The sequence below is a fragment of the Centropristis striata genome, chromosome 14, assembly GCF_030273125.1.
Source record: "Centropristis striata isolate RG_2023a ecotype Rhode Island chromosome 14, C.striata_1.0, whole genome shotgun sequence".
NCBI lineage: Eukaryota > Metazoa > Chordata > Actinopteri > Perciformes > Serranidae > Centropristis > Centropristis striata.
Window position 1 is genome coordinate 28,789,084 of NC_081530.1, and position 26,322 is coordinate 28,815,405.

Genomic DNA, 26,322 nt, shown 5'->3' on the forward strand with positions numbered 1-26,322 from the left:
TCGTCTGTCAGTCTGTCGGTTGGTTGGTTGGCTGGTTGGTTGGCTTGTCCACCACTTTGATCCAAACTGCAATACCTAAACAATCATTGCATTGATTTTTATGAAATTTGATCCGTCCATGGCTACAAGATGATGTATCCTAATGCTGATTGTGATCTTCTGTTCTCAGTCTCAGCTCGTCATGTACAGTTAGTCAGGCGTCACTTTTTAATGCACTCGATAGCCCTACTTTTGGTTTCCCATGGGACACGAATAGCAGCCTCCTAAATGAAAGCCATATTTTTGTTTCACCCATTCATCCACCCCATCCTCCTCCCTATGCAGACTTCCTCGCCCTTTATACTATGATACCTTACTTCCACAACCCTTGCTCTTAGCCCTTAGGATGAACTGTAATAGTTGTTAACTTTTCATGTCTTCAATAATTAGCATTTAGACCACATCCCCTTAAAACTCCCAAAAGACCTATGAAACACAATCATGCTATCACTGAACGTGTTAGCATGCTGAGGTTAGCATGTAGCTCAAAACACTAGTGTACCTATGTAAAGACCGACAGAGGTGCTAGCTTGGCTGTGAACTCCTCAGTCTTGTTGTACTTTGGATATTGACTTTCTTCCCCTCTCTTCCCTTATCTCTTCTGCTCTGTGGGTAAGACTGATTACTGAGGGATGCAAACAAGGCAGAGAATAAATTTAAATTCTGTAGGTGGTATAATTTACACACAAAATAAGGGCCTAAACCCTGGCTCACTCCCAGTCCTGTTATTTATTCCTCTTAACTGGTCTCTAATACCACAGTGACTAATAGCTAGCTCAAGGTGCCTTCTGCTCTGCTGCCTCTCCATAAGGCAACTAAACTGTTGATTAAGGTGGGGTATCTTTTAGAGGGTTGGCACACTACCACCTGTTTAGAGGCAAGCAACAACACAGCTGAAGGTTCATTTGGAAGAAATTGGTATATTTGAGTGTGATTCCAGTGGACCATAGCTTGTCTGGTGATTACTAAATGAGAGATAACTAAAGATAGCTTTGAGTTCCATGTTATTTGCATGACTCCATGCAGCAGAATATTGCTAAAGAAGAGCTGATCTTATGTCATGTGGTCTGATATGACATTGATACTGACAGCGTGTAGGTCACCGAATCCACCTCTATACTCTCCAGAAAATAACATCAAAGAAAATGACATCGACACAGGAAACCAAAGTAGAGTTACAGCAATGACATCTGAGAGTTCTAGCAAAGAAGAAGAGGGAGAAAAAAAAAGTGAGGGACCTAATAGCGTGTCTCACATTGAACGACCTTCCAGCCTGTGTCTTGGAGATGAGACGCTGATATATACCCAGCATGCTGAGTGTGGGAACGGGCCACATTGACACCCACATCACGTTTGCAGCGGAGCGTTGTATGGCACTATAATCATGGTCAGCTTATAGAAGAGAGAGAGAAAGGCAGAGAGAGAGGTGTGTGGCGGGTAGCTCCACTGAAGGTCTCCTTCGAAACAACAATTCTGTGAGGACAGAAAGCTATTTTCCTGATTAGCGCCATTTTTTGATTGACATTTGATTGTGTATATTGTGATAACATGTTAGATATGACTATCATGTCATGGTGTGGGTGTATTTAGACACACATGAACAGCACTTTTAGACAACATCCTTCGTTACTGTATTTTTGTTAATTTGTTGGTGTTAGGAAAGGCCATGAAACAAAAAAATTGCTAATTGCCAAATAAACCAAACCCACCTTTGTGGCGGTGCCAATAATTTATCATCGACTTTCATTGTTCTTTAAGTCCGTTAAGCAGAACCTTTTCTGAGAAAGAAAAAAAGGTCCTTGCATGTGGGTCAGAACATAGTCTGTCTTTTACTTAATTGCTCTTTTTTACAACTACAGTCTACCTCTTTCTCCTTTTCTTCCCCTAGTTGTATTTTCGGTCTGTTTAGTTGTAATTCTTCTCGCTCTGCCAAGCACAGATATTTTCTAACCATCTCTTAAGGGCTGAAAATTAAACAGAGACTAAATGTTTGAAACCATTTTGTTTAATGGTACCAGATGAATTTCTACTATTCAGTGTTTTATAGCCTGTTGACTGACAGCTGAAAGCACCTTTGGAGAGAGAGATATTGTCTTTTTTTGGTCCATGTGGTCCCCAGTGTTGCAGAGTCTTACTGATGTCAGCCTCACCTTAGGGTTCCTTCTGGGTTAACGCAGGCAAGTGGAAAACCTGGGCACTGGCTTTTTAGTATGTGTATCCGTGTGTAGCTGAGGGGAGGTTCTTACCACCCTCCAGCCACGCTCCAGGGAGGTGAATGCTGCTTCCACTCCCCTCAAAGCTCCATCAGTCACACAAATCCACACAGAATGGAAGCTTGCTCGGTGTCGAGGTGGGTGAATAAGAATAAAGTAGTATGAAGAGATGAAATTAAGCTCTGTGTGTGTGTGTGTGTGTGTGTGTGTGTGTGTGTGTGAACAGAGAGCGAGAGAGAGAGAGGGGAAACAGAAAAAAACATTTTAGCCATGGAGAAGAAGAGGTGGTGGTTGGGAACTTAGAGCAATACATTTTTTTTCACAGTTTGTATGTCTATAAATGCATCAGATTTTTAACACATAAACATAAACATATAACTTTTTTGACACATATCAGATATCACATATCAGAAGTTCTACATAATATAAAAATATAAAAGGGAAACCTACTCACGCAAACACCCAATATCTGAAACAAACATCAATAACCCTGTGAATCATACATGTTCAGAACAATCCAGTTTTGCCAATTCTATTCCCAGCTACAACCACTTTAGCAGTTACGGCAGCTAAGCACAGTCCACTCCACACCAACCTAAAGGCCCCATTTGGAAAACCAAACCCTTTGACCCTGTAGTCATGAATCCAGCAGGACATAGCATCAGCATGGGTTCAAACTGTGTCAAAGGCGGAATATTGAAATGTGGAGAAAATGCCTCTTTTCTCCTTACAACAGCCTTTCGCTCGGAGAGGATACTTGGGAAGAGCGAGAGCATCAAAAAAACAAAGCAATTTGCATGGCAAAGAGGTGTTCTGACAAGCAGGGAGGCGGCAGAGTTGTTGCCCAGAGGACTGGACGGCTGTTGAGCTGTGGAGAGGAATCTGCTTTTCTCTCTTCTCTCTGGAGAAACTGGCAAGTGTAGCCACCCCTGAGGCTGAAGAACGTTGCACAGCACAGTAATACATTTATGTGAATATCAAATAAAGGTACTAATACAGTCAGAAAGCTGAGAAAAAGCTGAAATGAGGATAGCACTCTGGCAGTGGAAAAGAGGCGAGATATGAAAGTATATGAGTGATCCTGAACGCAACTTTGCTTTGTCATGTTTAAATGCATGTCGCCTGTGTTTTTTTAGATGTGTTGGCAAGACTGCTGATATGCTCTTTATCTTCAGTTCACTTCAGAAACAATGTCACCATAGAAAGAACAAAAGTTAACCGTTAACTTCATTTGTTTTGCTCCTTTCCAAAATCACAGTTGCACAAAACAAGCTTCAACTGGAAAAAAATAAATAAAATCTAAGGCACTGAGAAGGATCTCAGAGGCTGAATATTAAAAAAACAAACCATACTATGTTATGTGAATGGGTGTGTAGGTGGCACTTAGAGAGATCAGATGATCATCAGAAGCCAATGAGTGATCTAGGATAAAGCAGTTGGGACCAATGGAAGAGCAGGGGGCGAATGCTTTAATGTTTGCAAACCAACGCACGCTCTTTCTTGTGATCTCCAGAGGGCCATGCGTGACGATTAAAACCAAAGAGGTGTTTTAACTGAGTGTTTGGAACATACTAAACAAATTAAGGACTGCAGAAAAGAAATTGTTTGGTTTCAATTGACCTAAAAGTTCTTAGCTAAGAGACCATATCTGCCATATCTGCCATTCAAGGGCAGGTAGACAGTGGAGGCATGCTGTACAGAGCAAATAATCATCTGATGAGCTACTGGAAAACCATTTTCTAGTTGTTTCTTGAATGTCCTGAGGCTGGTGCCATCAGCAGTTTGGCAAAGTCTTTTGCCAGAAGCCATTGCCCCAATATATTTTTTAGGCTACAATGTGAAAAAACATGCTTTCACAGTCACAGAGTGTATCTATCAATATCAGTAGATTGGACATGGGCTGAGGAGGATGTGGAGGATGGGAGGGAGAGTGAGGCGGAGGAGGTGGAGACGAATACAGAAGGTGCTTGCTGTGAGTTTCTGTGACAGGCCAGGATTTAACACAAAGTCAATACTACTGCAAAGTGCAATCACAATGTGTTGGCTATAGCAGATGGCTGCGATGAATGCTACACCAGAGCCAGTCTCAGTGGCCTAGTGGACCCAGAAGAGATGTTTTATGTGGGCTGGATTCTTCAGACTGTCTCTCTTCCTGTCTCTGCCCAAGGCTCTCTGTATACATCTCTTTATTCTTTACCTGTTTCGTTATTTTGTCAACGACAGCTAGTCTTTCGTGTATCTATCTGTCTCCTATCCTCCTATTCATTTCATGCACGAACTTAAATGTTTGCCAAAACCTAACCAAGTACGTCTGTTGCCTAAACCTCACCGAGTCATTTTGTGGCCTAAATGCAAATGATCACGGTCACATGTTTAAAAATATTTGTTGCTTTTAGAGTCACTGACAAACTATTCTGTCATTTAGGTATGAGGATGTGTTACCTTATTTTTATGTGACAAGAAATATTTTACACTAAAGTTGTCAAGGAGAAAAAAGATGAGTTAACAATGTTAAGAAGAAAGCATAAAATATGGTTGGAGAGCAGGCCAGCAATGAAGATGATTCCCAAAGCCCCACCCAAAGTGGATTAGTTGAAATAGATGCCAGACAGTCTCACTTATGTGTGACTGCATTGATCAAGTCTGTTTGAGAGAAACTGTGTCTCATATAGTAGGTGAGCTGACAGCTAAAGAGCAAGGCCCCAAAATAGGATGTCAAAAAAGATCAGTTACTCTTTTTTCGATATCCTACAGAACTCTTCATCTGTTTGTGCCTATATTGTCTAGACAAAGTAGTAAACAGGTGTTGTAGGGACATGTGGGTACAAGAATTGTTGTTGGTCAAAATAAACCACCACTATTTGTTTTTCTTGTGTCTGCTGTCATCATGTTTGACACACAGGATGGGAGGGGAAGGGAAACTGGGCTCATCCATTTTTGATGGGAAAGGGGAACTCAGGCTAAATTTCTAACCATTATTATAGGGACAACTGTGGCAATTACATTTGGGGGAAAAAATATAATTTATTAATGTAGAATAAATGCTTTTCTACAAATTATTGTACTGAAGATAACTGGAGTGGCCAGAGGGGTGGCTGCTGCGCTGTTTGTGTGCATAAAGTGTGCTTCCTTCCCTAAAAAATAAGCCCTCTGCCGTTCCACTCGACAGCAAAGCATGTTATGTAATTGCTGGGTGTAATGAACATAATGCAGCGGCAGTCAGGAAATCCAGTAGTTGTATTGCTGTTGCATGTAAGGGTTTACAGGCGTCACTTACATGAAAGTAATTGTCATCTTCTTTTGTCTGCATCTCTTTCTCACCTTTTTCCATTGCACGCCATCTTTACTCGTAGTATTATGTGGTGTTCTGTTAAGAGACACGAGGGAAACCATAAGAACATTATATTAAGTGCCAGCATGTATGTGCATATAATGCACATTTTTCATATTAAAAGCGAAGACGGCCACCAAAGGTGTTGCAATGAAACCATAAAAACCAGGCGGTGTCCAGCCTCCGCCTCATTTCATCTCTCAAGGGAGTGCCGTCCCCGGCTGAGTGAAGCCGTAGGGCACGGCTTCCCTCTGGTTCTGGAAGAATAATCTGTTAGCAATAATCCAGCAAGCCCATGGCGGGTCACATGTTAGACAATGAGGGCCGAGTGAAGAGCCACATTTGATTATTCAGTTCTTTTCCCCCTGTGGTTTATTCAGCCCCAGTGTTTTTCTGAGTACTCATGTCCAGCTTCACACATTGTGCTGCAGATAGAAGTAAGGTTGGGACTATCTGGGTGAAGTTTGATTTTTAAGGAGTCTATTTTCACTAATCAGAGTGACAAGTGTATTATTACTGTATGTATGTATGTGTGTGTGTGAGAGTGTGAGTGTTAGTGTCAGTGTGTGTGTGTGTGTGTGTGTGTGTGTGAGTGAGTGATGTAGTGTGAATACATGCTTTTCACATGTTTCAACAATGATTCAGCGCAGAGTGAATGCTCACAAGAATAATTTCCAGATGTTAAGAATAGTTCCTTTGCGTGTTATCACATGCTCTTTGTTCTTTTTCTTCAAACATAACTGCAGATATTTTCCACTACTTCCTGTGTCCTCTGCTTAATGTGATGCATTTTCCACATTTGCCTCTAAACTCTTAAGATCTCTTTAAAAAAACACAAAAAACAAATGTGAAACCAAAGAATATAACCTCATGCCATTGCTTATATGCAGCATAATGGCTGTGTAAGTGTAAATTAGTATGAATAGTATGACTGAAACTGCATATACATTTTAATATTTGTATTATAGCTAACACTCAACATAGGTATACAACTAATTGACGTCTGGTGGAGTGTGTTGTCTAAAAATACTCGGTACATCTCTGTGTTTTCTAAGTGCTTCATTCCCTACGGCTCTGGCTGTGAGACTCATCTCAGATCAAGAGAGTGATAACACTGCTCGCCAGCCCTGATTAATGGAATATTATGGAAGAAGCATGTTTTGTGTCAGGTTGTTCTCATTCGAAGTAATGCACTCTAATTCATAGATAAACCAAGTCATTTTGAGCAAGGAGGCTAAAACTAAAGGTCAACATAGTTATTTTAAGTTAACCTAAACTTCCCTATTTAGATATGTCAGATCAGCTATGTAACTGCGTCCAGAAGTAGTTATTTTAACCAAAAAACAGGAGGAGCAGAGGCAAAACGTGTGGTTGGGGAGAGAAGGCTGAGGCTTTTAACAGGGAATCAACAAAGCAGGAGCGTCAGAGACAGGCAGGGTTGGCAACAGAAAAAATCAGTCCAAAAATAAACACTGGAAGGTCAGGCATGCATGCAATAAACAATCTGGCAGTGAATGTGTGTGAGGCAGGAGTCTCTATACTTGCTTGATTGGTGATCTGAAGCAGCCGAGTGAACAGGTGAGTGGAGTTGGGCTGATGAGGTGGGAGTGGGTGGAGGGAAGAATGGAAAAGTACTGCAGGAATGAGCAGGAGGGAGCAGAGCTGAACTGTGACAGGTCATGAGGATACGTTGTTTTTGCACATATGTATTTAACGCCATAAAATCCTTCTAGTCTCTTTCATCCATTGATGCACTGTAAGATCGAATGACTACATATCATATCAGTTCAAAATATGAGGGAAAGAAAATGTGTAATATTGCATAATTAATGTTATATACCTCTTGACCAGAGTCTTTTCTTATATGATACTCACTGGGAAACACTGGTATGTAAAAGCATGCTATGCCTCTTCATCTCTTGACTGATATCTCCAGGCCATCGCTACCCTTGCTGTAAGTAGAGAAGAGATAGCCTGCAAATCAAATTAGCCGTCTAATGGAGAGAGATGAAGAGAGAAGGAAAGATGAGAAAAGGAGGGAGGAGAGGGTGGGAGCGATAAATCTGCAGGATTACGTTATTGTCTTTTTTGTGAATGGAGGAAGAGAGAGTGAAAGAGGGAAATGGGCTTGGTGGTCTGAGTAATATTGACTTCAGGGGAGCTTTTTCAAGGATGTATAACCAATTACAGTGGCCCTCCCACCACAAGTTTCTTTTCAGACTTGGGGCAAGTCACTGGAACGCCAGTGGTGCTGCAGAGCTGTATTAGATTCCATATTGCCTAACCTCTGTAATGGAATCCTTTGCTAAAGCGATCAAGGGATTCTGCTTCTGACGCACACATACAGTACAAGCAGATTCACAGCAGACAACCAGATTCACACATAAGAAATGGCACGAGAGTGAGAACAATAATGATTAGAGGTGTGACGATACTCTCAGCTCACGAGACGAGACGAGACGAGACGAGACACGATATTGGGTTCACAAGAACGAGACGAGATTTAAAGAAAGCTACAATGACAAAATATATGACTGGACCAACATACTTTTATTTAACTGAGTTGCACATGCATTTTGAAATGTTTTATTATAACTATTTGCATGCATGATGTAGGCATGGGCTTTTAATAAACTTCTTCTTCCACAAATTTAAACTAAAACTAAAATTAATAAAAGTTAAAATAAGATAAATAAAAAATAAAATCCCCCAGAGGGATTAATGAGACCCCGGAGGTGACGTTTGGTAATCGCTAAGCAACAGTTTCGACCGTGATCTGTGATCACATACACGACGGATTAAACACGGGACACGCAACTGTGGCCGCCGTCGCTAACTGCACAACATCAGCAGCTGATCAAAACAAACCAGCATGGCTAATTACCATAAACATAGCGATCTTTAATTAACAGGCATCGCTAAATGAGCACAGAGTACTTGTTGTAAACAAACAGAGATCGCTAAGTGAACACCTCCTGCAGCTGCAGCACATACACACTGTACTGCTACAGAGCTAACTGTTAGCCTGTTAGCAATTTTGCAGACTCCGGCTCTGCAGCTGGGAGAGACTGCTGCGGGAGGACTGTGCCTCTTCGATTAGTTCTTACTCTTCTTAACGAGCCTCTGCGACGTCATTCTGGCTGCTTGCTGCTTCCCCTCCTTCTCCTCTTCTTCTTTTCATTTTAATGCCCCAACAGGTCACAAATAGTTTGATAACTCACAAATCTCGCGAGACTGATTTTTAACGCGACAAGAAATATCGTCGACTTTAATCTCGCGAGATCTCATGGCACGAGATCTCGTTACACCCCTAATAATGATTCATGATACATTTCTTACATCAATACATATATGGGGTATGAATCCATTAAATTCATTAATTGAAGCATAGATCCTATTCTGATCTATGGGCTTTTTTAGCATCATTTAGCCTATTGTTTTGGTTCTCCAGACTGCAACTTTACTCTTTTTTTTCACACTCTTACACCTCAGTTGTACTCCCAAGCGATCATATTCACAGATGACCCCACAAACACGTAGTAGTTTAAATTTATACTACTTTATGGAGTCACAAGTAGAACACTCTGCAACTCTGGCCATGTGGCCTTGTCCGGCCTTGTCCGCAGAGCTCACACATAGCCCGATGACAAAATTAACATGACTTTGACCCTCACATGCTCACAGGCGCAAAAAGTATAATTACAGCTTTAAGGCTGTCTTTAGGTCTTGTTTTAGTGTGCAGGCATTATTATCCCTCAGCATACCATTTGCCAAGCACCAATAAGCATGAAGAGTAAGAGGCTGAGTGGTGAACATACTCCAGCATTTAGCTAAAGATCACATATTTCGCTCAGAAGGTGGAAGAAACTAAAGCAGAGCTAAAAGAAAAGAAAACATTTTTCACTAATAACTCTGTTTTTCTTGTTTCTGCTGTTACATAGGCAGTTGTTGGCTAACATATTTGCCATGTCAGTGCTCTAATGTGAGCTGACACATTGTTGTGGTGCCCCCCCTCATAAAAGAAGAAGAATGTTAAGCCTCAGTTACTCAGAGATCCCGCTATATTGGAGTGAATTGTTACATTGGCTTTGCCTTTTTACACTGAACCAAACAACGGCAGCCAGTGTCATGCCGGTATCCTAGGAGGAAATGAGACATGGCATGTAAATAACAGTGTCAGCCTCTAGTGTATTTGTCAGCCAATCTACACTGCCCAACCTGCAAAAATATGCCTTAATTAACCACCAGAACCCCACCTGCAAACACCAACTTCATGTATTTTAGTAGTGTGCTCATAAGAGGAGAGAGGGACAGAGATGGATTGCGCACGGTGCTTTCCAAGGTGTGCGTGTGTGTGTGTATGAGAGACAGAAGATAATGTGTGGAAGGTGGACTATAGCAAGCAATATAAATTCTTAATACCTCATTCTGAACACTGCTTGGTCACTTTTTGTCCCGTCTGTGGGTCACCTGCACATCACTAGACAGCGTAGAGTCCACCATGTCGACCCTCCCTGTACATAGACAGTTGCCTCTACTGCTGGCTTGGAGGGGGAACAAATCTGTGTCCCCATTCCACCTTCATAAGTTTTGCACAAGCAGCAAGGTGGAATAAAGGCCCACTATTAAAGTAAAAGGGCTATAGAGTGGGAGATTTTCAGAAGAACTTGTGTGCAGTCCCTGGTGGACAAACTATGCAATGACACTGTATTTATATCATCTCAAACTGACTCAAATTTATTCTGCCTGCCAAATCAATAAACCTTTGATAACCTAATATCAGCCCAGGTATTAACAGACATACAGGTATTATAATAATTGAATATTAAATGGGCTAGAAAGACATTTCTTAATACAATAGAAGAGAAACCACGTGCTTTGAACATACAAAGCATTTGGTTTTATTCTACAGAGATTTAGCTGTTTATGAGCAATCAGTATGCATCATTTTCTGTTCCCACCTCACATTCTTGTTCTACTTTGCATGAAAACAAGATGGTGCCATCCTTGGAGAGTGGTGGAAAAAAAAAAGGCAGAGGATGTACAGGAGAAAATGAGGGACACAACGTTGCTCATGAAACCATCTGGGTGTTCCCAGCATCATCCTCTTGCTTTGGCACAGCGGCAGTGTTTTTTCTCTTCTTCCTCTCTCCTACATGCCGTGTCTGTTCTGTGTACCCATGCTTTATTTATCGTTGCCTTCATTAACAATTTAATTGAAAAGCAAGGGGAAGAGTCACATCTGAATATTATTCGACCAAATGGGACAGATACAGTCCCATAAGTATGGGCTGTAAATGCATTTTCCAGCAAATTGGTTAGAGAAAGAGAGAGAAACTAGATGTCTGCCAACTTAAAAGATAGTAATTTGCAAATGCTGGCTGTCTCCAGTGAAATGTTTGCCCACTCACAACATGAATCGGCTGTGTGTGGGCTTCCCCTGCACTGCCCATACATAACCTATTATAGAATGAATATTACACTGTGCTGTGTATTGGTGGTTCTGTCAAATATCTTAATATTTCACTAAGAATCAGTAAACATGTGCGTTCTTCTCGGAGGAAAGATGGGCTTCATTTTTTTTCTTTCCTGTAAGCAATTTTATTGCAGCTTCCCCCAATTTATTTTCTTCGGCTACAAGATGAAACATTGTGTAAAAGCAGGGACATACAGTTTGTGTTTGGGCAGGAAAATCCGCGTGGCTGTTCATGTGTGCGCACTTGTGTGTTCTTTATTTGTTACCCAGCATTTCTTCTTACATCAGAGGAAAATGGTAGAGGGGAGAGAATACAAAAGGTTACTGCATGCGAAAGAGAGTAGGAGGGAAAGGAAAGACATTTAGAGGCCAAGCGAAGTGCTTTATACAAAAATAATAATAAGGGAATTCATTTTGGAGTAAAAATGCTTTTGTCTGCTTTTGAAGTTGCTTTTGACATGAAGCATTTGGGGAAATGTATGATGGTTTTCCCCTTTTGAGAAATGTCTAGATTTAGATTACATTAGCTTGGTACCAGTGGACTGATTTGCCTCATTCAATGTGAATTTGTGCTGCCTGTCTTATTCCAATCCTCAAATAATGTGACTATACAACACCCACCCTTTGGGAAACCGTAAAAGTTGTTACATAATGTTTCCTCATTGACAGAAACAGCAGCTGCGGTCAGCTTGATTTGTGTCAGTAGAAATGGATTCTAATGGAGACAAATTTCATGATATTAAAAAAAGAGAAAAGTCTCAAAATGTCCTGAAATGAATTCAGGAACTGTGGAGCCGTTATACTAACATAGCTGTTGGATGGAGTGTTGTTAGCTTTAAGCTCCTAAAATGGCCGGTACTGTTTCTTGGCAAGGCACAGGAACTTCTTCACTGGTTGCCTGGTAACCTCAGTGTGACAACGAGGCTACAGAAAGTTATTGTGCTTGGCCAAAAAAATAGTCTGGCATATTACCCCTCCATTAAACCCCTTTGTGTTATTTTTACATTTATACAACAAATTACAATTTTAATAAGTGGGCTCTGGCAAAGTTAAGCAAACAGGCTGCATGTTCTAACTTTCTATTTACCAGAGCGGTATCAATCTTCTCACCTAGCTCTAGATAAAATAAGCTAGTGTGCTAGTTATATTCCTATTTCATTGAAGTCAGCACTCATTCAAATTCTGTTTATGAGGGCTCTATCAGATCAGTTTGATAAGATGCAACAAGTCAACCCACCAACTGTCCTCAGTCTGATTAAAATGCTGCTTAAAGAATTACTTACCCGCAAAATTATCATTTGTATAACAATTAGTCATCTTGTGTTACCTTGAAATCCCTTGAAAAGTTTTCCTTGTGTGCCAAAATGGTAATTAAAGAATCTGAAAAACTGAGAAAATTGCGAATGAATATAAGTAGATTCTGTATTATTTACATTTTACGTCACAACTTTTTGTGAATCACGGTTGTGTAATCCAAGTCTCATTTTCCAGTCATATTGTCAGTACTTCCAAAACATATATAATTTTAAACAAAACCTTAATATTTAAAATGCCTCTGCATAAACAGTCTTAGGCACAGACAAGCAGCATGCCTGTGTAAGCGTAACACTGTTTATGCAGATTCATTTAATCCTGATTGGTGCACAGAAGTATGTGACATCACCTTGTTCTAATGAGTCCCACCCACTTCAATCTCAAATTTAACTTTGGGTGCAAAAAAGTCTGTTCATTCCATCTCTCACAGTGAAAAGCTGATTGCAGAAAATACATTTTTAGGGCCTTGAGAGCTGACCACAGCTGCAAGTCCTAAAGTCTACAGGGGGTATTTGATGCTCAAAAGATTTTGGCAGAAATATCACTTTAATTCTAAATATGAGGACGTCGACATTTTTTTCACTGTGTTCACTACAACCTGGCCAAGTAAGCAGAGAAAAATACCAGCTCATGCAATGTAATCCCCTACCTCCCCAAAGGAATCAGTGTATAGAGCGATGGATGGAGGGAAAAAAAGGAGAGGTCGGGGAGGGTGGAGAAAAGAACAATAATGGTCTCTACAGTTCAGTATCTGCTCATTAATCATTCATAGGCAGCCAAGTGGCAGCAGCAGGGAGCACAGTGAGATTTCAGGTTACGGTATCAAATCTCAATTTATAAATAGAATAGTTATGGAGCTAGGCAGCAGAATACCATCACTCATCGCCCCCTCCTCCCACCTCCCCCTGAGTATTCACTGTTTTTAGCATGCACTGATACTATGTAACCATATGAGTAAGACCCAAAAAGTGGACTTAAAACTGGAGAGCACATGCAGTTTGATGAAATGAGGGCAGAAGAACTGTCATATTTCTTATGTGTTGTACAGATTCACTGTTGGTCATTTGGATAGATTATCATCAGTAATGTGGATATAATATGTAAATGGTAAAGGCAAATAATATAACAACTAGAACAGTTCACAAAAATGCATCACTTGACTTTAATGCAGCGTTAACCCATTTAGGCCTAAAATGCCTGGAAAAAATGCCTGGAAAACCTCTGGGTGATTTTAAAATAACCCCCTAAAACCTGAAGTTTTTCTGTAAATTCAACAGAAGTGTCAACGCTTCCTACTAAATAATAGATTTTTCAGCCTCTGTAGCAGATAGAAATGAAATTCAAAAAGTATTTTAGAGCTTATAGCTGTTATATCTGAGCTCCCTCCGCTATAGTCGTCTTCCACCATGATTTAAAAATTCTGAAAAAGTCCCATTTTGCATGAGACACTCCCACATGTATTTTCATTTTGTGTCTTTTTTTTTGTCATTTTGTGTCTTTTTTTAGTCATTTTGTGTCTTTTTGTGTCTGTTTTTGGTCATTTTGTCTCTTTTTTTAGTCATTTAGTCTCTTTTTTTAGACATGTGTCTTTTTGTCTCTTTTTTTAGTCATTTTGTCTCTTTTTTGGTGATGATTTCAAAGTTCTGGAAAAGTCCCATGTTGCATTGCGACACTCCCGCATGTATTCTGATGCATTATATTGGCCAAGAGACCGAAAATAGGTGAAAAAAACTACAAAAACTACAAATACTACAAAATGACGTATATGCTTTCCCGGCTTCAATGGGTTAAAACAAGGAAGGGACAACATTTATGTTATGTTATGTTATATTATATTATCTATAAAACATTGATATATTGCCAGGCTCTACTTCTAGCACGCCTGCTCCTGCTCACCCATAAACTTGTTCCGGTAACTGACTTCTCAAGCTTTAGCTTAAGTGGGCGTCACATCCTCTCCTATCATTTCACATCCAATCCTGTCAATATCTGCCGTACACTCCACCACACCTGGATCGATAAAAAAAAAAAAGCTTTCCCCCGATCCTGTTTGTGATAGCGATGCTTCACTGCCACTCATCTGCACCGCTCAAGGACAGCGTGTCTACTGATGGCGGTATGAAGAATGGCGGTGTCCTACAAGCCTGTCTCGTGGCAGAGGTGATGAGAGGGGGGTGTCCCATTGTTCCTGCTACTCACTCTCAGACACATTGTGGTGACAAGTGACACCTTCTTTTGATTTGTGGTCCACAGAACTGCAACGTCTGACATACCAAGCACGTACTGCATGACAAATAGGCTTTTGTGAATTATTTGATATTATAAAGACGAGGGTGGCTACTTCCTGCACGCGTGTTCATGTGTGTCACTAGATTTACAGCTACATGCAGACATGTTCTGTTCATTTTTACATTGTGATATGACTCATTTCAAGCTTAGCTACAGTTATTTTACACCTTTGATTGTGTCAGGCAAGTCACGCACTGACCTTAGAATTGAGTCCACCGGCTTACTCCACTTTTCAGCCTGTGTCAGTGATGTAGCTTTAAGTGGTCAGCTTGAGGGAAGAGCCTAAGCATCTTAATCTGAGCTCAAACTGCTTTACACAGCATTAACAAGTAAGATGAGCAACCATCAGCCTATCAATGATTAACTAGAGCCTTAACCCTGAAGCTTGAGCCTTATATCTTGGATTTTGCATTCTTGGAATGCTTAACAGTTGGTCTGATAGATGACTTCAGAAAAAATACTTTTCTGGAGTGGTTTAATGTGTCTCAGATGACAGATTTAGGTAGAACAGGTTACTCTGTCCTCACTCTCTCTTGCTATCTTCTCAGACCTTTCCTCACGTTCTCTCACATGTACATCCTGTTCTTCTTTGTCTATGGTGTGTGGACTAAACGGAACAAGGGGGACCTTAGAAGAAGAGGCGTTGCGTGTGTGGGTGAGATGTCCGTGCATGGTAGATTGAAATACCTGCGGCGAGTAAATGAAAGCCTCTGCCTTGCACGGCGGCGGTTCAGCAGCAGCAGCAGCAGCCCATGTTTGATTGAACGCTCGTGCAGAGCAATCTAAACGTGAACACAGTGCAGAAAAGGTTGAATGCTTGCACAGCACAGGTTTAGTGGCAATGTACATGTATAACCAAGACAAAGCCAGACCTCGTGTATCAAGTTTAAATGCATGGAAGGATGCAGGTAAAAGGATTTCTGTGTGCAAATGATTTGCTGCTGCAGGACCAAATCTGAATTCAAATGTTAAAGTAGTACATCAGTTTTAGACCTGTCATCAGACCCTTCAAACTCTTTCTCACATTATTTGATCTGACATTTGTCCTTAATGGTGCTTCGTACTTGACAGTGTCCTCGCAAGTGAAGCCTGATGCAGATATGAGGAAGGAGAGAGTCTGAGAGGAGAGTCTGGGGATGAAAAGCACGTCTAAAGGCCTACCTGAGATAAGAATGATATGATGGGGTGTTGTTCAAGGCCAACAACATAAACAGAACGTCACTCAGTCCGTGTGTGTGGGTGAGTGTGTACATGACATTAGCTACAGCATGATTGACATGTTGGAGCAGAGGCTGCAGCAGGCCATAAGCTATTAGAGGGGAGGCGACCACCACATCACTCACCTGTCTAGAGAGCAGTTAGTGGGTATAGTATGTGATGATGTGTACTGTAGTATCCTGCCACACTATGGTGCAGTGTCAGAGTCAAGTGTGTACAAAAGAAGAGGGCTGGCTTTTACTGTCTTTTTGATTAAATCCACCTGTCTGAATGAAAGCCTTGCTGTTTCTATCATTATGTGTGAATACTTCCATCTGACCTTTTCTGAAATTGAAATAAGAAAGTGCACTCTCTGTACCTGACTGTCTCCATCTTGGTTTTTTTTGGAGGCAGAAGAGACCATATTGTGATGAGAAGGTGGTCTGAGAATTCGAGGACACTATGTGCACCCACCTATACAGGCAATCTGACTGCACCTGGCTTTGCAGTGCAAAGTCAGTGTTAAAAATGTTTCTCCTATCAGTCTATAAAATATGGCTATATAATTTGAGGTAAACTAAAACCATGTTCACGGTTACTTAACTATACACAGTGCATTGGATTAGCATTGCTATGTCCTAGGTAGCTGTGGTTGTGTCAATCAAAAGGAATCCCCACCCTAAAGTATACCCTGCTTTATGGTCTATTTTACTCTGAATTGAACCATAATTTATGATGCTTAATTAAAGACTTGAAACTAGTGATTGAGACTGTAAACGCATTAGGGAAAATGTTTACTGAGATAATAAATCAGGTGAAAAGTCCAGTAATTTTCTTATAAACTTTTACACAATTGAACTTCTTTGTACAACCAGTGAAATTGCCCCCTGCTGGCCATTAGAAAGAATGCATTTATGATGGCACTTCCACATTGGCTTCACTGTTTAGGCAGTGAGGCTATGTTGACTTCTTTTTTTTTTTATAGATTATGGCTAATTCCCAAGATTTTATTTTATTATCAACAGCCAACAATGATCACCTGGGGGGCAAAAGGTCTCAATTATTACTCTTCTCATGTCTACATGTACTCATATCGCCTCTTTCCCAGCACCACCTCAATCAGCCTCCATTTCCCTTCCTCCAGCTTCTGCATGGAAGCTCAGCACATACAACACTCATCTAAAATAGCTCCTAGCCATCACCAATACCTTGTAAAAATCAATTGTGATACCTTCAAGTGTGCTCTTATGTCTCACATATAGCCAATATATATATATTTTTTGTCATGTATGTACGTAGGCCAGAATGACAATTTATTATGGTTCTTTATCTATTTTTGATGGATTTTGATTGGAACACACCCATGCAGCCCAGCCCCATATGGGAGTGAGCCTTTATGGTTAACCATCAACTGCATGCAGAACCTGGTCTCACAGGAATCCGTGAAATAGCCACGGATTCGCTTAACTCAAAATCCGTGGAATAGCCACGGAATCACTCAAATTTCCGTGAAACTGACACGGATATCGCTACAATGCAAGTTCATATTTTTTCCTATTGGTTTGTTCCAAGTCACGTGACTTTCAAGGTCCCGGCGGTCAGAACAAAAAACATGGCGGACAGTTCTCATTTTCTCATTTTTAGTGAAAAAATCAATATTTTGACTTAGTTTCTGCATAAAAATGGATTTTGATCACATTTCTAGCGAGAAATATATGTTTTATTTTCTAAATATTCACTCAGTGAATGTACATAATCACTTTGTATGTTGGAATAGCCACGGGATATGACTGTCATTAACTTGCATTGTAGCAAAATCCGTGTCAGTTTCACGGAAATTTGAGTGATTCCGTGGCTATTCCACGGATTTTGAGTTAAGCAAATCCATGGCTATTTCACGGATTCCTGTGAGACCATGTTGGCATGCAAGTGTCAAAGCCTAAACGTAGGAAACGTAGAAACTGTAATGTCTCCATTCTGCTGTGCCGTGTGCGGACCTGAAGCTGCCTTGTTCTCTGTATGCTATTAGTACATCTGATCTCTCTTCTGGTAGTCAACGCATGAGGCAATGTATCGTCCATCACTCTCACATCCTAGAGATAAATTACACTGGAGTAGAGCAGATTCCCTTCTTTCCATTTAACCCCTAAGTTTAAAATGAGATGAGATGATGTTGGTGTGCATTGTCTTCGTGCAGCCCACACACACACACACCAGCTTCACTATGCACTAAAAGATCAATAATCAGATGCACACATAGCACTTGAAGACTGGCTCATAATCCCGATCTCATCTCTCTTCTTCATCTTGTTCTTTCTCTATCGCTCCTTCTATTGTCTCCCCACCTCCATGTCTGACTCTTTCATCACCACTGGACCTCTCACTCAATTCCGCCACCATCTACCTGCAATATTCATCTGTTTCTTTCTCCTCCATCCTGTTGCTAATGAGTTCTGGATGTGGTCGGTGTGGGGTCCAAAGCTTCTCCCTTACTGCCGCCTCTCCAGCTGGGCGCTCCCACGGTGCACCAAATGCCTCTCTTGAATATTGAATAAACCCCAGGACCACCTCCGTGCTTCCTGATCAACAGCACTACTATTACCTAGCTATTACTCTGCACGGGGTCTCAGGGCTCCGTCAGGATGGATGGGCTTTGAATCTGTTGTGTTGTGGGCGAATGTAGAGATAATAGGCAGGGGTGGGTTGAGTGTTTGAAGTCCTTTCCTTTCGGTTTTATAACTTGCTGAAGTTACCTCAAAGCACCTAGATGGTGTGCTATTCTGGGATGCATCCAATCAAGGTGTGACACTAGGTTAACCTGACCGCAAATGTGTAAAATTCATTGCTTCCTAAGATTACTCCTCCAAAACATGGAGTAACTATTGTAACTGGCATCATGTGAAATTGATCGAAAATACTTCTATCTCGTTTGAGGTGATCATTAATATTTTAAATATAATTTTATTCATCAAATCTGATAATGTCCAGCGAGAGTGTTGCTGCAGCACTACACCAGAAAATTGAAAAGTTCAGAAAACAATATCTAGACATGAAGTTATTATTCAAATTTGTAAGGTTAAGAGTTAGGAAGGGATTATTAAAGCAGAAAACAGTTTTCATTTCTTCCTGTATTATTTCAATTTTTTTTTTTTTCAATCAATAGTTATAATATACTTGATCAAAGAATGACTATACAATTACTTGCTATTGGATAAGTTTTGAGCATTGGTGGAGTACTGTCAATTTCCCCTAACTGGAACCATTTGGAAGAATTATTATAGATTCATTTCAGTTTCCTCTCATCCCTCTTTGTGTGAGGCATATACACAGTTTTTGCGTGCGTCTTTATCTTTGTGTGTTTAGAATACATTGGTGATGTTGTCAGATTACAAATCCACAGCTTCAGATTAGTCTGTGATGTAACACCTTTGGTATAATAAACATGAAAGGTAGGAGCAAAGCACTGTGAGTGAGCTGATATTTACCTACCATTCATTTTTTATCTAGCCTCTCCATGATAGCCACTTCATTATTCAAAGGCCAACCACACAATTAGCAGCAGCAGATCCTATTGCGAAGCAGCCCCGCTAGGACCAATCAATGCTATTAGATCCGTCAATGTGATTAGACACACTCTTGCATCTTCCTTATTTCTCCTCCAAACTGCTTGAGCTAGGAAAGGTTGTAAGGCTTGTTGTCTTTAATTTATGCAACATTGATCCAATCCCATGCCAAATCAGGCAGATATATTGCAGGAGACATAAACAAAGAGAAATTTGCAGTGGATGTTGGTAATAAGGCCCTTAACAACTATATCTAGGTCTTTGGCTGCAACAAACTTCTGGCTGGGTTATAATGTGGCCAGAAAGACAAACCACCTTCATCTCATGCTCTGACTCATGAGACTCCTGCTAAGAGTATGATACTAAGTTGTGACAAAAACCAGTTGATGAGGAAAGGATGTTGCATCTTCACTTCCTCCCACTGTACAAAAGTGAAGCCAAGTATTCTGGATACAGTTGCTGCCATCTTGCACTAGTGACATCATTTTGAGCCAGAGTCTGCAAAGTAATGGAGCAGTGGTATAAAGTTCCTGCCCAAACACTCACCCTATCCAATCAAGAGCACATTGCAAGCTGCCAATCGTGATGTTACACCCTGGTTTTATAGCACCAAATAACAAATTAAAAGCGAAACTTATCATAAAATAAAATTTGGCAAGATAAGATCAATCAAAAGTGTAATCATCTTTGGGAAAATTTGAATGTTATTTGTACTTGGACATGGAGGGGTCGGGTTTATACACTGCAGTCACTTCTGGGGAGCTGTGAGGCCAACCCTCTTTATATACAGTCTGTCGATTGACCTAAGACATTTAAAAAAATAACCCATTCACCCAGTAAAGTGTCATCTGATACACAACCTCTTAAGTTGTGGTATCACTTGTGAATCAGAAGTAAACATCTCACCTTGCTCTCTGACTCTGTCTCTGTACCTGAGTTATTTTCTCTTTTTGGACCTTCTCTCACTTTTCCTCCATGCATAAACATAAAACTAGTTTGATTGTGACTTGAATAAACCCAAATGGAGCTGCAGCAAAGCTTTTGTACTCACTTCAAATAGAATGTGATAAGCGACTGTGTGTACAGAATGACTGAATAGATCACCGCTGCGATGGTATCAGCGATTCACCTCAAGTCTTCACAAAAACGTTGTGTCTCGGTGGTGCCAGACGGATCCTCCGTGGTTTACTGAGAGCCTTGGTGACCTTGTGGTGAGATGAGAGGGAGAAGCTGCCCTGAGCCCATTTCAACAGTTTTAATTACTACTGGCAAAGAATGGCTGCTGTACTCTGTGTGTATCAGAGAGATCTGTGGCTACAGAGTGTGTGAATGCATGTGTCTTAACCTATGCGTGATCTGTGTGTACGTGCACACTGCATGTGTAAATCTGACACTGGTGTAGAGCTCTCCACCAAAGACCATCCAATTTGGGCTGGCCCTCTTTAAACCCCTCTTACATAAGCCACTACTCTCAGATGTGTGATATCATGCAGCTATTTTTGGTTTTTCCTCTGAAAAAGGCTGTACAGAGTTAGATAAAGAGTAGCCTATTCTTTAAATAATATATCGGAGCTCCCTCTCATATTCACTGTCTTTGTACACTCTCCTCACAAAATTGGGCCAAAGCTGACTTGGATTGACCTGTAGACTTCTTTGAGATGTCGGAATAGAAAATCATGCATTTAATTGCGGTAAACTTAAGCCCCTTTCTTCAGCTGACCTGGATTCAGTTGCCACGCATGGTATATCTTTGTCACTGTCCTAGATTATGCTCTGGCATCAAACAGATGGCAGAACTTGTCTAATGTCATGATTGGACTTTAATTCTTTTTTTCTGCGTTCCATGGTCCATTTTGATTCATAGCAAAGGAACCAATTTATCTGCAGTCAACCGTTAGTTTGATTAATAAAATACAATATTAGATCGTTATATGTCAAGGTCTTTGCTCACACACATCTGATGGCCTCATATTCAGTGAACCAGAAGGGTTACTGCATGACCGAGCTTTACCTGTAGGTACAGGAATGAAAAATTGATTAGTGCCTTGATGTCTTTTTATTGGAATTTTCAGTATGAGATAATTATTATCTAAAACAGTAAGTTTTCTTGGTGATTCTCCAAGTGATCAAAAATTATTCCTACATTTCGCCTTGCTATTCTACACGTGTGTTACTGAAGCGTCCTGATTGAATGAATGTTGAGTGATTTAAATATGAGAAAGTAACCATTCATTGTTGATTTCATGTTGTAAAAGCTTTATCGCCGACATTTCCTTATTTGCACATAAGCGAAATCAACATTTATTTTTTTAACCCTCCAAAGAAGACCTAATGGATAACCAGGACTGCAGCACCTGCACTCTGTCCTAGTTTTAAATTCAGCATGTGTGTTGGTTAGTGTTTCATTCTGTTGTTTATCTGAGATCCTCAGTTCAGTGTAGTGTTATATCAGATGAAATAAAATTTAGCCAAAAGCAAAAACAAGTCAGACAAAACAGCCAGGCAAACTTAAATCACCTAAGGGGGAAAGATGTGGTGCAGCTTCTAACCACCAAGTCTCTTCCCAGTGCAGTTGTGAGAGGACTTGTGCAATCAATTTGCTTTTAGAAGATCACTAGCTCATGTTGGAGAACCATAGAAGCAGCTCCCTCTGTGGGTGTAGCAAACAGCCTTAGCTAAACGGAGATTAAGGCAACGCTGGAAAGACCCCTTGAAGCCCTCTAAGACTGGTGGGTGATTTTGGATTTAGCAGTGGTAGCAAGATAAAGGCCTTTCTTCCTGCTTAATTGATGGCTGTAATCCATGTGTTGTTTTAAAAGCCTGACTGGTTGATGTGTGAACACAACCCCCAGAGGGTCTGTGCAGAAATTGTTCATTTGGGGGGGCAACTTGAGGGTTACCCTCTGGTTGGGCGAGGACTTGTAGATTTGGGATCCATCGAAATGTAGCGGTTGATGACATAGAGGTTGTTGACTGTGTTAAAGAAAAAGACAGACCTGCAATTTGTCTCCATTTTTCTGCTAATATCATAGACTGTATACAATTAAAATATAGTAGTATAAAATATTGTGGACTCTGCTTTTGAAGCCTCAAGTTTGGCATTTTTGGCCATCACCATCTTGGTTTTTAGGCTGTTGCCACCTTGTTTTATTAAAACTGGAGCATGCACAGAATGGATGAGGAGCTGGAAGGATGCTATGTTATGAACTCATCCTAGTGTTAGCTAGCTAGCTTGGTTAGCAAGTTGCATCTGTAATTCAAAATGAACAGCCAAATACTTAAAGTGTCTTTTAGTCCAACTGAACAGTGAACAAGACATTTCTAACCAGAATACACTGAAGACACACTAAGAAAGTGAGTTCTAAGATGAAAACACACTGTGGTAGTGACCTGTCAATCGTAAGTTAGCCCCGTCATAAAGGATACCCTGATTAATTATTTTACTCTAAATGGGACCACGATTAGAAAAATATAAATATAAATAGTCATAAATAAAATAAGAAGTAGCGTTCAGCTGACTTCTGTTTGCAGCCAGTAGTGTTGCTCCCTGCTGGCCATTAGGAAGAATGCAAGTTTAATTTTTTTCTTCATTTTTCAGGCCTAAAGGCTGGCTCTTTGGCTTATATAAAGATTGTATATGGATGATGGCATTTTTAAATATAAATTAGTATGCCCTGTATGCCAATTTTTTAATAATATTTTATGTTTCCCATATTTAAGTGACAAAAAGTCAAGTCAAGTGAAGCTGTACCATTATAGCTGTCATGTTATCTAACACCATATGTTTCATTCCTGGGACTGTCAGTCTAAAAATGATGTTTGATTTTTGAATGCCCTCTGATGCTTAAGATACGTTCTCACATTTCTGTCACTCAGTTACTCTCTTTTCAACCAGGCAACATTACGTTTTCAGCGGTAATCAGGTTTCAACGAGTGTACAATTATACCAGCAGTACTGTGATTAATGAGTAGCAGAGATGTCTAGAAGTGGATAGAAGCTTAATGAGATCACAGTCATCCCTAAAGTTAGGAGGTGCTTGAACTCCTCATGGCTTTCGCACACTTTTAGGAAATCTACTGGTGTACCTCTTGGTCTCAGTCAGATTTATAATATCCTTGCGTCGATCGCTATCATGAATCACAAGTTCTGCTTAATCTCTACAAAGTATGTAATTAACCCTGCACTGATTCATATCGCTCATTATATTAACACAGATAGGACATTGAAAATAGAGCATGGTGCCTTATTATCTCAGCTCTGCTGCTAGTGCCTAAATATTAAGTACCTTTCATACCTCTGCTCTGAAAGTTATGCATGTTAACAAAAATCTCTTTGATGTTTGTTAGACATTTGTACAGGCATGTCTGTGCCATTTCTTGTGTGACTTTTTTTCTTTTTTCTTTTTTTTTTTTTTTACAAATATGTAATCTAAAATAATAAAAGGTTTGTTTTTATAGCAAACATGTTACAGTTTCCAAATATAACATTATGATGCTGTTACTAACAGTTATTTATGAAGCCATTCAAACAGAATGTAGCGTAAATTAAACCATTAAGTGGCAGATCTTTGTCTATTCTGGTGTATGCAGGATGTCACATTGCACAGACTTGCAAATTCTAATCTTAATGCAAAAATTAATTACAGCCATTTTTGCCTCTGGAGAAAATTAGTGACCTTTTGTTGAAAATGTGCTACAAAGTGGAAGAGAGTAAAGAGAAAGCAAAACTTGATTAGCATGGAATTGGCAAATGAGAGGTGGGATGGGGGGAAATGAGGACAATTGTGATTGTGGGTGTTGATAGTGTGGGCAAGAAATAAAACAGAAACAATATCAACCAAATTGAAACAATTTTCAGCATCAAATACAGTTAAGGCAGTTTTAAACATTCTCATCATGTTTCATGAGCATGCTTGCACTTTATTAATTGCTCAATAAATCTTCACTAGACCAGTATCAGCTTGAGTTACACTCACCATCTTTTCCAACTATTCTGCATTCAGCACTAAATTCAAATATTTAGTTCATTATCGTGGTAATGCTCTGGAAAAATACTTTAAAAGTTTGCCTTTCAAAGTTTGGTACAGCCTCCTTTTTTTGAACATGAACTGATGTGCTTGAAACTTGCTTCGGTTGCAGTGTTTGAATGGAAGAATGTGCGTGTGTGTGTGTGTGTGTGTGTGTGTGTGTGTAAAAAGGCAATTAGTGTTTCAGGTTCAGTGCATGTTATTCCTAGGTGTGTGTGTGTGTGTGTGTGTGTGTGTGTGTGTGTGTGTGTGTGTGTGTGTGTGTGTGTGTGTGTGTGTGTGTGTGCGCGTGTGTGTGTGCGTGTGTGTGTGTGTGTGTGAGTGTGTGTGTATCTCTTGTATTTCCTACATAGTGAGGACCGGAAAATGTTTTTAGCCAAGCCAGAGTGGAGTGAGGACATTTTTGGGAAAGTATAGGACTGTTATAGTCCTCTCTTCTTAAAAGGCCTGTTTGAGGGTTAACATTTGACTTTAAGGTTACGATTAGGTTTAGTTTGGGGTTAGGGCAAGGTTTGGGGTCAGGCATTTAGTTGTGTTGGTTAACATTAGGGTAAGGATTTAGGGAATGTATTATGTCAGAAAAGGTCCTCACAAATATAGAAGCACAATGATGTGTGCGGGTGTGTGTTTGAGGATTGTGATTCAAACTACTTCCATGTGAAGAACGGAAATGCTTTTAACTTGCCAACCCAGAGATGAATCAAATCGCTAAGCTGCTTTTCTCTTGCGATCAAAAACATACGCAAACACATCAAACATACCTATACATGCTCCACGAACACACACACACACACACACACACACACACACACACACACACACACACAGGCAAAGGCACAGTATGGCACCAGTTGGAAAGGTCATGCATACTGGGGTCATCAATTCCACCCAATATTTACAGATCATTTACAGCTTTACTTTGAAAGGGGTATTTTGCTGACATTTAAAGTCATTTGAAAGAGTTGATTTGCTCACACCTTTAGAGTATGAGTGTGTGTTCTTCATGGCCATGTTGTCATGGTTTAATCCCCAAAATGACAGAGGCTACTGACCAAAGCAAGGGCAGGCCTGGGATCTGTACTTTAGGTTCAGCCACACAGTACTTAACAGTACCACTGCAGTAACAGTCAAAGTGACAGCAGCATAATCTGACAGTTGTGCCGGGATTATTTCTGACTGTAGCATTTAAACGTAACCATCAGACTCAAAGCTCAACGTGTTGTTTTCTCTTTTGTCGTTCCAGCTGTCCTTTGCAGCAACAACCCCAGTTCTGGCAGACAAGAAAAAGTACCCCAACTTCTTCCGCACCGTCCCATCAGACAACGCTGTGAACCCAGCAGTCGTTAAGTTCCTCACCTTCTACAACTGGAGCCGCGTGGGGACCCTCACACAGGATGTGCAGAGGTTCTCCGAGGTCAGTGTTCCTTGTTTTTTTTTTCTCGAAAGTCAGCTTTAACCAAGGTTATATAGTGAGCTGTTAAGGAAATGTGAGACACTTTTGATGCTTTCTGAAGTTTAGCAGGAGGCACTTCATCCTCAATTTTCTCTATAGAAAGAACAAAGGGGAAACTGTATAGTTTCATGTTTTGTTTTGTTTTTATTTTTTAATTTGTATTAGATTTTTCTTTTGGCGTGCTGCACTGCAAAAAAGCCAATTTGTATGTTTTGGCCTAAAACAGTGATTTAATTTGGTAAAGCTTGGAAATATAAATTACTGGCATTTAGGGCAATAATGTAAGTTAGCACAACAAAGGAAGCCAGTTGTCTGCTCAAAAACAAGTTGGGGAGTTGTTGTTACTTATATCTTTAAGTTGGGGTTCACAACAAGGGACAATAGTTCTGCTAACTCTTATTTCTTTGTTGTGAAATTTGG

The 26,322-nt window shown here is 40.3% G+C and overlaps 1 protein-coding gene across 1 annotated transcript in view; it reads left to right on the top strand.

Annotated features, from left to right (window-relative positions):
• gabbr2 (gamma-aminobutyric acid (GABA) B receptor, 2) overlaps window positions 1-26,322 on the top strand; it is a 200,836-nt gene that overhangs the window by 75,564 nt on the left and 98,950 nt on the right. Inside the window, exon 3 of the mRNA XM_059349280.1 lies at window positions 25,693-25,863. Coding sequence (XP_059205263.1) covers window positions 25,693-25,863 — 171 coding nt within the window. The remainder of the gene's footprint in view (window positions 1-25,692; window positions 25,864-26,322) is intronic.